At 46.6% G+C, this 14,660-nt stretch overlaps 1 protein-coding gene across 7 annotated transcripts in view; it reads left to right on the top strand.

Moving 5' to 3' along the window:
• RAP1GDS1 (Rap1 GTPase-GDP dissociation stimulator 1) overlaps nt 1–14,660 on the top strand; it is a 225,233-nt gene that overhangs the window by 110,363 nt on the left and 100,210 nt on the right. For 6 of the 7 annotated variants that reach the window (XM_029597452.1, XM_029597458.1, XM_029597461.1 and 3 more), the window contains one exon: nt 8,597–8,743. The exons of the other annotated variant lie outside the window; for it this stretch is intronic. In XM_029597452.1, the coding sequence (XP_029453312.1) occupies nt 8,597–8,743 (147 nt within the window). The remainder of the gene's footprint in view (nt 1–8,596; nt 8,744–14,660) is intronic. 7 annotated transcript variants of the gene reach the window in all.

Genomic DNA, 14,660 nt, shown 5'->3' with positions numbered 1-14,660 from the left:
TCGTCCTCCACACCGGGAAGAAGCAAGGGGAAGCGGCCTCGCGAGCAACCATAGCCCGCAGGATCAAAAAAGTCATCAAGGCGGCCTACGTAGAAGCAGGCAAGCCACAGCCTTTACAAGTCAAGGCCCATTCCACAAGAGCCCAGGCAGTGTCCTGGGCGGAAACCAAGATGATGTCACCCGCCGAGATCTGTCAGGTGGCAACATGGTCCTCCATCCACACCTTCTCCAGGTTTTACCGCTTGGATGTTCAGGCTCGAGAGGACACAGCATTTGCAAGGGCAGTACTAAGTGGGTCACAGGCAGCCTCCCACCCGGTTTGGGAGTAGCTTTTATATATCCCATTGGTCCTGAGTCCATCTGCCAAACGCTAGGAAATGGAGAAATTACTTACCTGATAATTTCGTTTTCCTTAGTGTAGACAGATGGACTCAGCATACCACCCACGGCTGCCATTAGTCATGGAATACTCGAGTGACATCACAGACATCGAGCGATTCATGGGTAAGCCATGCTTTTCTCCAAATAGAACACCTATCCTACCGGATGTCGACATTTCTCTGTTGAGGGCACTGGTGGTCTCCAGCTATAACCAATTCAACCAGTTCAAATTAAGTTAACCAAGTTATAAAGTTAATCAAGTTATTCAAATTATGCAGTCATACATATATCCACAATTGCTTTTCGAGGAGAATACTGGAGAGCTGCACTTCCTGCAGGGGTAAATATACTAGGACTGACAGATTGAAATCTGATCCGTCTCCAACTGCTATCAGGAGTACACTATACCCATTGGTCCTGAGTTCATCTGTCTACACTAAGGAAAATGAAATTATCAGGTAAGTAATTTCTCACAGGACAAGCAGGATGGTAATCCTCACAAATGGGTGATATCACAGGATGGAGCCCTGTACGGAAAACTTCTGTCAAAGTTTCCACAAAGCTTTGACTGACACTGGCACACTGAGTGCACTGAGCATGCTCAGCCTGCAATTATCCCTGTGAGCCACAGGTGTCTCCCTCAGTCTTCTTTTTTCCGCTCTGCAGTAAGCATAGCTGTTGGAGCTCTGTGAGGAAATTTTAACTTTTTCCTCATGGAAACACTTTACTTCAATAGACACTTTTCCCTGCATGGGTCTCCCTCCATGTGTGTTTTTACGACGCTCGGTGAGTACTTTGACTAATTTTTTCGGTCGGTTCCTGTCACCTTCTGGCCTGCTAACCAACTGAGGCCTTCCCTCTCCCTATTTTTTCAGTTAGCTACACATAGCCTGCGAGTGTCTCTCTGTGACACTCTGCTTGGTTATTAGCGCTAGTGGGACAGGGACTTCAACAGTTTCCATTACCGCCAGGGCCCCTTTAGTTTCGGGTCCTTTGTTCCCCAGTACCCTCGCGCAGTTGATGCCCCATCACTACCGTAGGTACCCCTCCTCAGACCGCCCTGGATTTTTAGGTGCCATCAGTACCCCTCCCCCGCAGTACCCTGATGCCATCCTCCTGCATCGATTTTATCAGTGCTGCCAGGTTTTTTACTCCTTCGCGCTGTTTTTTCCTTGGGCTCCTTCGGTGCCGCCTTTCCCGGGTGAATGCCCTCGACGCACACCTTGTCTCGTCGCTGCCATCCATACTCGGGTTGATGCCATCAGTGCCAGGGTCACTTTCCTGGATGCCATCCCTTAAATTATGGATGCCAACGATGTCCAGAGCCTTTCCATCGAGGTCCGGGGCCGATTCCACACACACATTTGCTACCCGAGTCTGTCCAATCGATACCGTCAACGTCTATGGCCATACTGTCGATGCCCGTGGCTATGCCACTGAGGATGTCGTCGCCCGCCCCATACATCGATGCCCTCAACACCCATGTCGTTCCCATCGGTGTCTTCGTTCCTATCGATGCGGTCACAGACTCCGTTGATGCTGGTATCTCTTTGATAATGACGATGTTTTTCTCGACTATTCGATGCCACATTGTTCCCATAGATGCCGATGCTGTCAGTGCTCCTTCACTGGCATCATTACTCTGGCCGAGTCGTTGACATTTTTTTATATCCAATTTTGACGATGCCCTCGAGGCCGCTTCGGCTGCCATAGATACCATCAATACCGCCATAGCACTGCCACGTAATGCCCTCGCCTGCATACAATGCTCCATGCTTTGGGTTCTTTTTCAAGCCCCTTATTAGCAGAGCAGGCGTACTGACAATCTGTCATCGATTGCCATCCAGGACAGTGAGGGCTTCCATCTCGGCGCTGGGGAAAGACCAGGCCGAGCACCGTGGCACCCATCGTAACAGACACAGTGATCGTCCGCCGCTGACACCATCCAGCACATCGGTGCTATCCTTCTTGATGCTGGACAATGCTCGGGCAGAGCAATATCACCACTGCCATCAGCACTGATCCGTTCAGTGTTGGCAGCCCTGGGTGATCCAGAAACACCGGATTGAGGTCTGACGGATTCTGCATTGGCATCACGACACATCGAGCCACTGCGACGAGGGAGGGGATCATGAGCAAGTTAATCGGCTCCCCTGTTCCTGGCGTGCCCCACCGTCAAGTGGTGCGGGATTCTGGCCCTCTGTTTTCAATAGCAGTCGAAATGCCAATCACGCCCGGCCTGTCTCCTCTGTACCTGTGCCACCATACTAGGTTTCAGAGTGAAGCGGACGTTTAAGTCCACGGCCTACCCCTCGAGAACTCCGGAGATCGGAGCCAGCAATCTTCACCGGCTTGTCCTGCGGCGATCCACATCGGATAGTAAGTACCCGCTTCTGTGGCATTCCCTTTGAGATGTGTTCTCTAATTCGGACCACATGGTTCGAAAAGTTCTGGGTCATGTGCCTTTCAAGAACTGTATTAGTCACATATCGCTATGCTAGCTATGTTAGCCACAATACCAAGAGAAACCCTCTATCATTTCTTTGGGATTGCGTCAGGGCTTCCTCCCCTTTCCAGCAATGAGGCTCTGTACTGATTAATGCTCTGTCCTCTGGTTCCTGCTTCAAAACCAAGGTTCAGGTGCGTTCGCTGATCTGCTAAACACAAGCTTCAGCAAATATTGCCTCAAGTACAAGTCCACCTTGAAGCCTGATGTCAGGTCTTAGTGTCGCCTTGTACAGCACACAGAAATGCGGGTACGACTTTACCGCTCACACTCCTGTGGGAGCTTACATGATATCCAGATTACTTCAGCCCCTCCACTGGGACACCCCCCGGTCTCCCATCTGGCAGGATATCAGAGCGGCCACCCCACCTTGTACCAAAGTCCCGGTACACTCCCCCAAGCGCTACGAAGCGCATAGGGGGGAAGGGAGGGGGGTCGGGGAGTTTTAATTACACTATTCTTTCTTTCAAAAGAAAGTAGTTACTCTCCGCGCATCCTGGACCTCAGAAGTACCAACTTCCTTCAGAAGTCACAGGTAAAATAGTAACTCTCATTTCCATGCTTCCAGATTGCAGTAAGTACATTACCCTAATCTTTCTAAGTGCTTTAGGGTGAGTCAACAACTCTGCCGCTGGCATCTGCTTCGGCAGCCAAAGTTTTTCATTGAATCACTATTGGTGAATGCTGTTTCTCTGCAGACTGCAACATCATTAATTCTTTTCCTTGCATGGACAACTGCACAACTACAGTCAGTCCATGCAAGGAGCTCTAACTTCTTCATGACTCACTATACATTTCCTAACTGGGATTACTGTCACTGCCATAAATCCCTTATACAACACTTCTGGACACCACAGTCATAAAGATCTTCCTGTCCAGCATACACGCAGACATTCTAATAAATTTTTACATGTCCCTGCGTGCATCTTCTATTACCTCAGGCCCTCAATTCTTCATTGTCGGGCCATGGGGTTTTTTCACTATGCACTTTCCTCATAGAAAACTGCTATGGGTTACATTCAGTGAAATTCCAGTATTAGTGGGTCTAAGCTGTGCAACCGCTTTCGTCCCTCATCCATATTCCAGATCTAGAACCAAAACCTAGTCTGATTCTGCTCATGCTCGCATTACTCAGGGTTGTAAAGTTCCGCCTAAAAGCTTCCCAACCCTATGTGCGTGTCTCCACTCCAGGCACAGTTTTCTCATAAACTTCCTGAAGCTTGTAGTCATGAGTTATACCCTTATGCCTTCCAGTACTGCCTCTGCAACAAACCTTTGTGCATACAGACAGACAGCATAGGGACAATGTGCTTTCTAACACACAAGCACGCATTACCTTAGCTGCCCTGCTGACAAGCTGCGCAGCTCTATCCTTGGCCCTTGCTCACTTCATGCATCCTCGGGCCACTCATCTAAGAGATTTTCTGAACGCACTAGCAGACCTTCTCCATGTAGGTTCTATCCTCTCGAATGGTCTCTGACTACATGTGTAAAGAGAAAAATCTTCTAACGCTGAGGTCAACCGAACTTGCCCTCTGCGTCTGAATCGAACCATACGGTGCACAGATTCTACTCCCTGCACATGTTTCCAGTGCGTTCCCATAGATGCCTTTCTTCCATCAAGGGCCTCTTAAATATATCTCTTCTGCTGCCTCTCATAGCCAGCACTCTTCTAATGTTGAACCGGGATGGGGTTCACTATTCCGCTAACCCTCGCCCTGACCAAGACCAGTATGCTTCCCATACTTCTCAATCTATCACACCAGTAACCAATCTACCTTCTCACGTTTATTTTAGTTTCGCTTGCGCTTTTAGCTATACGACTAGACTGAGGGAGACACCTGTGGCTCACAGGGATAATTGCAGGCTGAGCATGCTCAGTGTGCCAGTGTCAGTCAAAGTTTTGTGGAAACTTTGACAGTTTTCCCGTACAGGGCTCCATCCTGTGATGTCACCCATTTGTGAGGACTAACATCCTGCTGTCCTGTGAGAACACCTGTTACAGGTAAGCAACATTTGCTTTCTCCAATTTCCAGGGAGGAAAATAATAATCCATATTAGATTATATGCAATTTATATAAAATGGGGGAAAAAAGCCCATACACCTTACAACTCATTGTTTATCCAGTCTTGGGCTTCAGTTTGCATGACATGGTGATGAGACTGCTTTATTATATGCCTCCTGCCCAAGGCCTGCAGACAGATTTTTAAAAAGGATATGCCCCACAGTGTTCTTTGTTTCTTTTTAAAAATACAGATCAGCAAGTGTGCCTAGGTTCTCTTATATCTAAGTGCTTTACGCTTTGAAACAGGTGAACATACACACAGGGATTTCAAAATAAAATCCCTCATTTACTTTCCCTCCCCAGACCTAACCCACTTTTTTTTTTTTTCTTACTGCTATGAAAATACACAGTGCTGTGAAACGGTGCGTGTACTTCTGCCTACTCTTGGGAGGGGTGGAATGATATTCAAATTGCAGTTTTGCAATATACACATTACCTTTCTAAAAACCTGGTTTATTTCTGCTTCCCCCACTATGGCTGCTAAAAAGCTTTACCTCCCTAAACCAGTATTTATGTGAAGGGAAAATATAATGACAGTTCAAGTTCTTGCCACATTTGATTATATACACGCACGTCCTAAAGGAATAAATCACTGCAGTGAATAAATGAGTCATTTTGACCTTTGCACGAAGCAAATTATATAATCAGTTGAGATCCTTCTTAAACCACTTTTACCTTTTTAATTTAATATGATCAGTTTGCTAATCTGTTGCCCTCTTATTACGTCCCCTTTTCAAGATCTGCTGAGAATTTACTTAAAACCAATTTGTTTTTGCTTAATCTCATTACATGAATTTGAGTTTTTATGGATGAAACACTATTTTTGGTTTTCTAAAATCATTTATGTATGTCAGATATTTAATGTCTGGATACATTATCGAGAGTACAACTGTTCTTTAAAGAAAATAAAAGCATCCCTTTCTATTTGCTAAATTAGGAAATTATTCCTGCAATGCTATCAGTGTGTTTGCTATATGTGGAATTCCCAGTCCTTAGGCACAATATACATTCAAGTCCAGCAGTAATATAGATCTAAGTTTTTTTGGGTTTGTTTGGGTTTTTTTCCACAGGCATACTTTCTAATTCTAGCGCATGGTTTAACTTGCAGTTGTGTCCACATTTTTTGTGCACAAACTTACTGCTAATGCAGCAAGGAATTTTGCAAACAATTGGGTCGATGCTGTAATAAACACGGAAAGCGGGTGCTGACTTTTGAGTGCCCGTTTTCTTAATGTGTGCATGGCACCCGCAAAGGGGGGGTGCCATGCTATAAACAAATTAGGGGGTCGTGCTAGCAAGGAGGCACTAGGGTCGCTTGCGCGACCTTAGTGCCTCCTTGGTAACGCGACCCCATGGTTACTGGCGGTCTGCCGCTTATGAAAATAGATGCCGAGCGTATCGGCATCTGTCTTCAATGCTGTTTTTCAATACGCTCAGCTATTAACGACTGCTGAGCGATAAATGGGAGTCTGAGATGCATATTTATTTTGCATTTGCATGAGATGAGCACCATCTCATTCACTCCACCTTGGATGCATGTTAATAGGCACTAATCCCCCTGTTGCATTAGGGGGTGGATTAGCGCCTATTTAACTCGCGTCAGACTGCAGGTTATACAGTGTGCTCTGCTGAGCACACTTTTGCATCGGCCCCAATGTGTGTGCAACAATGGGCATACAGGCTAGACCCTCCCATGCTAATTAGCTATTTACCAACCCCCTCCCTCCAAACATGCGGGTCGATACAGTAAGGCCGCGTTAGAGTGCGGCAGTGCCGGGCGCACCCTCGTTTGCCCCACGCACTGTTCTGATCACATACCGCTCGATACTCTATTTAAATTGCTTGCAAATGCAAGCCGCGTATGCAAAGCGTTAGGGGAAGCGTTAGGCCCGCGCAACCCATTTTACTTAATACAGCTTAATACAGCGCCTATACAGTATCCTGGGTGCGCTGGTACCTGTCATTTCAAATGACATTTGAAATGACAGGCACCAGGAAGTGGATCCCAACTTTAACCCAGGAAAACCTAAAAACCGAAAATCCCCTCCTCCCGAAGCGGCTCGACATGTGCCAACTTACCTTTTGTTGCTTTTCAGCCCCTTCCCTTCTCTGCCGCCCTCCGGAGGGGGCAGCCGGCGGCGAAAGCGGCTCGCAGCAGTCCCCCCCACCCCTCCCCCCGCGTAGGTCCCGGTTCTCCTGGCTCGGCAACAGCAGTACAACAGCTAGGGCACCATCCGGCTTGCAGCATTCCTCCCCCCCCCACCCCCCCCACGCAGGTCCCGGTTCTCTTGGCTCGGCGTGAAGTGCCCTCTCCGGCACGAGCGAAGTGAAGCCTTCTTTCGTTGGCCGGCGCACCAGTCAATTTGGGCGCTCCGGCCAATGAAAGCACCGAGACCGGCACGCGTGCCCGTCTATGTGCTTTCATTGGCCGGAGCGCCCAAATCGACGGGCGCTCAGGCCAACGAAAGAAGGCTTCACTTCGCTCGTGCCGGAGAGGGCACTTCACGCCGAGCCAGGAGAACCGGGACCTGCGCGGGGGGAACGCTGCGAGCCGCTTTCGCCGCCGCCCCCTCCGGAGGGCGGCAGAGAAGGGAAGAGGCTGAAAAGCAACAAAAGGTAAGAAAACAGAAAGTAATGTCGAGTCGCTTCGGGAGGAGGGGATTTTAGGTTTTTAGAGGTTTCCTTTTGGGAGAAAGTTTGTCGTCTACCATTACTCCTGCCTCTAACGCAGGAGTAAGGGTAGGCGGTAAGTTAGCAGGTTAAACACGGGGCAAAATGGCAGGGTAAAATAGCGATAGTCGGGGCGCGCGTTACTGTATGGGAGGGAATAGCTAATTCAATCGTTTACGTCTGATAATACATGCCGCGTGCGGAAGGCGTTACCCGGAGATTTAAAGAGGCGGTAAGGATGGGTTAAAGGGGATAGTGTATCGCAGGAAGGGCTAACGCGGCCGGAAAGTGAGTAGAAAGCGGGTTAGGAGCGGGGTAACCGCGGCCCCACTTTACTGTATCGAGCTGATGGAGAGGTGCACTGGATTAACTCATGTTTTCTTAGTGCTGGAAACAACTCCTACTGTAGGGTAAAGTTTCCAGGGCGAATGTTAGTCTGTAGGCAGAAGCTGGAGTTCTGGTGCCAGAACATGTAGTCAGATTTTATTCGCGGAAAACATGCTTTGTGCTCATGCAGTATATTTTCTCTGCATAAAATTTGAAAACAGAAAGCATTTGTTGTGCATGCAGGTCATTTTATGCACAGCAAACATGTTCACATAACCTATATTTTCTGCACATAAGTCATGGTTTATGTATATAAATCATGATTTTATGCACAGTAAACAATTTCATTACATTTTTGGATGTTTGCACATTTTTAACTCTCCATGCATTTATCATATCATTAGTTTACTGCATCAGGAATTAAAAATAAGTTGTTAGTGTGTGCATTAAACTATATACTGAATTTCATTGCACAGTTTAATATTTTGCTTATTACATTGGCTTCTCTGTCATCCATTGTATGCTTGTCCAGCAACACAGTGCAGGTTAAAATCTTTTTTTTTTTCGGAATTATCATGCTTGTTTGACAATCTTATAGATTATGTTCGGATTTTTTTTTTTTTTAATTTAACTCTTTGTTTTCCAGATGAGGGCAGGAATGCAGTTGACCATGCGGGTGGTGCACAAATTGTAGTTGGCCATTTAAGGTCACGGTGCACTGTAACAGATCCAGCCAATCAGAAGCTCATGACTGTCTTTTGTGGCATGCTGATGAACTATAGCAATGAGAATGGTAAACACAAATGAAAATTTGCTTTGTTTGCGCGCACAAAATATTTCTAAAAGTTATGCTATAGTATTCTCAGGAAAGATAATAAAAACTGGACAAAGTATTTAAATTTAAGCATCTAAAATTGCCACTCATGTTAAGTAAAACTTATTCAGTTACTAATTTCAAATGACCTGAATTAATTCTATGCCAGGCTCTTAAAAAGAGGGTTTGGTATTGTACATGATTTATTAAATCATTTCCAAAGCAAATAAATTACAGTACTTGCATTTTTCAAACTAACAGATAGTACTTTAGCCCTCTGTATCACCATCTGGCTCATTTTCTACCACATGCCGTTTGTTTTAAAGCCTCTCTTTTCTAAGTCTTTTCCATAGTTAAACTGTAAATATTGAATTGACATGCTGGCTAGCTGCTTTCTTGTGATACAAACTTTAAAAAAAAAAAAAAAAAAAACGGAACATCCTGTGCTAACTCAACAGTATGAGGGGAGATAGGACTCTGATATTTAGGATCTAATGTTAAATCAAGATTGTTTACACTTTCTATTAATATGGTAGAAAGCGGGTACCAAGTTAGGTGACACAAATATGTTTCTAAAAAAAAAACTTAATAGTAATTGGATACAGATAGCTTTAGTTAGTGAATTAAGCGTCAGGCTTTTGGGAGTTGGTATGTTTTCAGCAAGGGACCTTAGTAGTCCTTAAAAAATTGGTCTTAAAATACTTTTTTAGCCTTATAAAACACATTCCTACCAATTTTCCTTTTTCTTTTTTCACTTTTATTAGTATTGTGATATTTTAGCTACTGCAGTGTTTCTCTGACAGTTTGCTTTGTAAACGTTCAGTTTGACTGCTTATGCTGTTAGACTTCATATCTGCACACTATATTGGTTAAAATCCCCTTTTTTCCTACAAATACTGTGCCCAGTAAAACAATTGACTCAAAATGCAATATAGTTTTTTGGAACTGTTGGATCTACCCAGATAAGCTACAGTCAAAAAAAAAAAATTGTATCCAGGCATGTCTAAGGAACATGAAAAAGCTTTTTAAAATATTGTAATCAAAATTTAATACAAACAAATCATGATATGTGGCAAAAAATAAGTGAAGATCAAATAAACAGTGCAATTAGCTAATGACCCAAAGGTTATAATAGAAATACACCGTGTGATACTGAATTTTTGGTTCATTTACAGACCTCATAGAAAGGCATACTTAATGCCATTTGGCTGAGCAATTGTGTATACCATTGGATATAATCATAGGTCTTGTATATGATATATTTTTTTATGCTTCTGTGAAAGAATTTCGTGTCCTATTCAATTGGTTATAAGTAATGTCCAATTCTTGCATTTCTCAAACATGACAAATGAACTAGCAAGACATTTTTGGAAAAACTTAGCTCATTGGCTTGGAAGTCAGTAGAGGAGATGCCTGAACTCTTAGTCAAAGAGGCTCAGATGGTGGCTGACACACCCTAAGTTTTTACCAAAGGTAGTATCGAAATTTCATCTTAATGAATCCATCATCTTAGCTACTTTCTTCCCAAGGTCCCATTCAAACCCAGGAGAAAAGGCTCTACATTCCCTGGACTGCAAACCTGACCTAGCCTTTTATCTAGAGCGCACGTCAGCCCACAGAAAGTCCACTTAATTATGTTTCTTTCGATAACATCAAATTTGGAAATCCAGTGGGAAAACAGACCCTTTACTCCTGGTTGGCAGACTGTATCTCTTTTTGCTACCAGCAAGCAGGCATTCCGCTACAAGACCGAGTGAAAGCTCACTCTGTTTGGGCCGTGGCAACCTCAGTGGCTCACCTTCGGTCTGTGCCACTTGTTGATTTTTGTAAGGCTGTGACCTGGAGCTCTCTCCATACCTTCGCAGCCCATTATTTCTTAGATAAGGCTGGTCGGCAGGATTCTCTTTTTGGCCAGTCTTATTCTATGCAACTTATTCTCCTATTCAGGGTTTTCAGGATGCCCTCCTGCCCAAATTCGCCCTTGTTGTTGTGCCTGTTTGCACGTCTTTGGGTGCATTGCTCGGGCATCCTCAGCTCGCTACTCGCCCATATGTGAGGACTACCATCCTGCTTGTCCTGTGAGAAAGTAGAGTTGCTTACCTGTAACAGGTGATCTCACAGGACAAGCAGGATGGTAGTCCTCACATATGGGTGACATGTTGGAGCCCAATCATGGAAAACTTCTGTCAAAGTTTCCAGAACTTTGACTGGCCCCTACTGGGCATGCCCAGCATGGCACCAACCCTGCAGCCAGCAGGGGTCCCCCTTCAGTCTTCTTTTTTCCGCTCAGCAGTAGCCTCGTGGTAAAGGAGCTCTGAAGAGATTCCTGACAGGAATTTTCCTCACGGAATTACTAAAAGTTAAATTGCCCCACAGGGGTCCGTCCCTCTAACTTTTCTCAGTCCACGGTATTCTGGTAAGTTTTTACCCATTTCCCGTCTATTACCGTCTAGTTTGGCCCTCATGGCCTACTGGCTGTCGACTGTACCATGGCTTGATTTTTTGCCATGGCGTCGGTGTTTCATCGGTGCCCGGACTGTACCCGTACCATGTCTATCACAGACCCCCATAAAGTCTGTGTAATGTGTCTAGGACGCAAGCACGATGTCTTGACCTGCACCAAATGTGCCCTAATGACACTGAAAGGTCGCAAGGCCAGAATGGAGAAGATGGAACTTCTCTTCCGTGCTCAAACATCGACTCTGTCCATTGCATCGACGTCGTCAGAACCGGCACTGTCAACTTCGCACCGGCATCGACGACTTTTCGGCCATCGACACCATCTACTCCCCCTCAGGATAGAGGGGATCGCATGGAGAAACATCACCATTGACACCATAAGACTCTGACCATCGAGGGAGCGAAATCATCAACCTTGCCATCGTCCGAGCCGCTGTTGAAGAAACTCCGTCCAGGAAAGGCACCGACCATTCCTGCGACCGGGTCACTGAGGCAACCCTCACCCGATTGGGGATCTGGAGCCGTGACGCCACCTTTAACTGTGGTCCCTCGCCTATGCTTCTGCTGCCTCCTTCTGTTCCGGAGCCGGGGCTGCTTGCTCCAGGTCTCTGAGAAGAACTGGACCGGATGGTTCAGGAGGCTATCGACAAGGCGATTTGAATGTCTTCAGGTTCCACCGGCACCGCCTGTGGAACTGATCATCAACCCGATTCCGGCAGCGCTGGCACCACTGCTATCCAGGATGGAAGTGCTTATGGCCACTTTTCCACCGATGGCTCCAATGCCTTCCCTGCTGGCAGCATCATCGGGAAGAGAAACACCGTTCCGCATCCCTCCATCAGAAGTTCTGCCTCAGCCATCGATGCCAATACGTCCCTTGCCACCAACCCATCCAGCGCCACAGAGTCATCCATCGATGCCCTCGATGCCTGCACCAGTGCCTTCGATGCCATCGGTGCCTCCGATAATTCCTCAGATTCCTTCAGAGCCTAGACCGGGACCTTCAGGTATCCAACCACCCTGTCCCCCTCTAGTTCCTAGAGGGACGGGTGCTGATCCTTATGATACCTGGGCTGATGATACCTCAACAGACACCGATGATTTACCTTCACCCGCTGGGAGTAGGAAGCATTCTCCTCCAGAGGACCTCTCCTTTATAAACTTTGTGAAGGAAATGTCTGGTTCCCTTTCAATTACAGACGAAACAGAATAATAGGCACCAGATGATGGAGTTGCTCCAATTCCTGGATGCCCCCAAGGTAATCACCTCTATTCCCATCCATCAGGTCATTCTCGATCTCCTCAAGAAGAACTGGGAACATCCTGGATCAATTGCTCCAGTACACAGGAAAGCTGACACTACCTATTTGGTGCAGTCAGCCCCAGGTTTTCAAAAATCACAGCTTGATCACCACTTGGTCGTGGTAGAGTCTGCACAAAAGAGGGCAAAGAGGTCAAAGCCTCACTCGTCTGTTCCTCCTGGAAAGGAACAGAAGTTCCTAGATAACATTGGTCGCAGAGTGTTCCAAGGGGCCATGCTTATCTCCCGAATTGCCGCCTATCAGCTTTATATGACCCAATATAACAGGGTCATTTTTAAGCAGATACAGGACTTCTCAGACTCCCTGCCTCAGCAATTTCAAGAACAATTACAAATCCTAGTAAAGAAGGGTTTTGAGGCAGGCAAGCATGAGATTAGAACATCTTTGACACTTCAGCAGAGTGTCTGCAGCTGCTATTTCGGCAAGACAGTGGGCCTGGCTCGAGTCTTCTGATCTTCGCCCAGAAGTACAAAACTGGTTATCAGACCTGCCTTGTGTCGGAGATAATCTGTTTGGCGAACAGATTCAACGGACAGTGGCAGAATTAAAGGACCATCATGAGACCCTAAGACAGCTCTCTTTGATGCCTTCCGACTTCTTCTCAAAACAGCCCTTCAGAAAGGACTCTAAGAAGTCATTCTTCCGCCCGAAGAAGTCTTACCCGCCACCAACCAGATTCCGTGCCACGAGACCTTATCAAAAACTGCAGTCTCGTCAAGCCCGTAAACAAAAACCACAAGCAGCTCCTCAACCAGGACCTGCTTCAGGATTTTTACTTCCACTTAGAGAGCAGCAGCCAGATTCCTCTGTCACACATACCAGTGGGAGGTCGATTGTGCCACTTCCACAACATGTGGTATTCAATCACATCCGACCAATGGGTATTGGCAATCATTGCTCAGGGTTACCATCTGAACTTTCTCGCCCTGCCACCGGACTCCCCACCTCTACAGACGTGGAGAACATCCGAACACTCCATTCTTTTGGATCAAGAGATTTCCCTCCTTCTCCAGTCAAGAGCAATAGAACCCGTTCCATACTCTCAGCAAGGCCTAGGGTTCTATTCCCGGTATTTCCTAATCCCCAAAAAATCGGGAGGCATCTTATTCTGGACCTACGGGCCCTCAAGTACCTCCAGCGAGAAAAGTTCAAGATGGTCACCTTGGGATCGCTTCTACCTCTTTTACAAAGAGGAGACTGACTCGGCACATACACCCATATTGCAATATGTCCAGCTTATCGCAAGTACCTGAGGTTCCTAGTAGGCCCCAAGCACTATCAATAACGAGTGCTTCCATTTGGCCTAGCGTCTGCACCACGAGTCTTTACAAAATGCCTCATAGTCATTGTAGCCTTCCTCAGGACACAAGGTGTTCACGTCTACCCCTATCTGGACGACTGGTTAATCAGGGCTCCCACTCAGCAAGCTGCTCTGTCGTCCCTCAAACTAACATTACACATTCTCTAATTTCGTTAGGATTTCTCGTCAATTACAACAAATCCTACTTAGTCCCATCTCAAACCTTGTCGTTCATTGGGGCAGATTTGGACACCTTATAGGCAAAGGCTTTCCTGCCTCGACAACGAGCACTGACTCTTGTATCTCTTGCTCACCAGCTGCAGTCTCAGCACTCTGTGACTGCACGTCAATTTCTCGTCCTCCTGGGACACATGGTGTCCTCAGTCCATGTCACACCAATGGCCCGCTTGGCCATGAGACTCATGCACTGGACTCTGAGGTCTCAATGGACTCAAGCTATTCAGCCTTTGTCGACCATTGTCCACATCACCGACTCACTCCGTCTGTCTCTCGCCTGGTGGAAAAATCAGACCAATCTCCTCCAGGGATTGCCATTCCAGGTTCCAAATCCTCAACTCATTCTCACCTCCGATGCTTCCAACCTCGGGTGGGGAGCCCATGTAGCCGATCTGTAGACACAAGGCTCTTGGTCTCCAGAGGAAGCCAAACACCAAATTTCCTGGAGCTTCGAGCAATCAGATATGCTCTCAGGGCTTTTCAGGATCGCCTATCAAATCAGGTCATCCTGATTCAGACGGACAACCAGGTGGCCATGTGGTACATCAAGCACGGAGGCTCGGGCTCCTTCCTTCTG

This window comes from Rhinatrema bivittatum, chromosome 1 (genome assembly GCF_901001135.1).
Source record: "Rhinatrema bivittatum chromosome 1, aRhiBiv1.1, whole genome shotgun sequence".
Taxonomy (NCBI): domain Eukaryota; kingdom Metazoa; phylum Chordata; class Amphibia; order Gymnophiona; family Rhinatrematidae; genus Rhinatrema; species Rhinatrema bivittatum.
The sequence above is the reverse complement of the archived record's forward strand: the minus strand, read 5'-3'. Positions and strand labels throughout refer to the sequence as shown.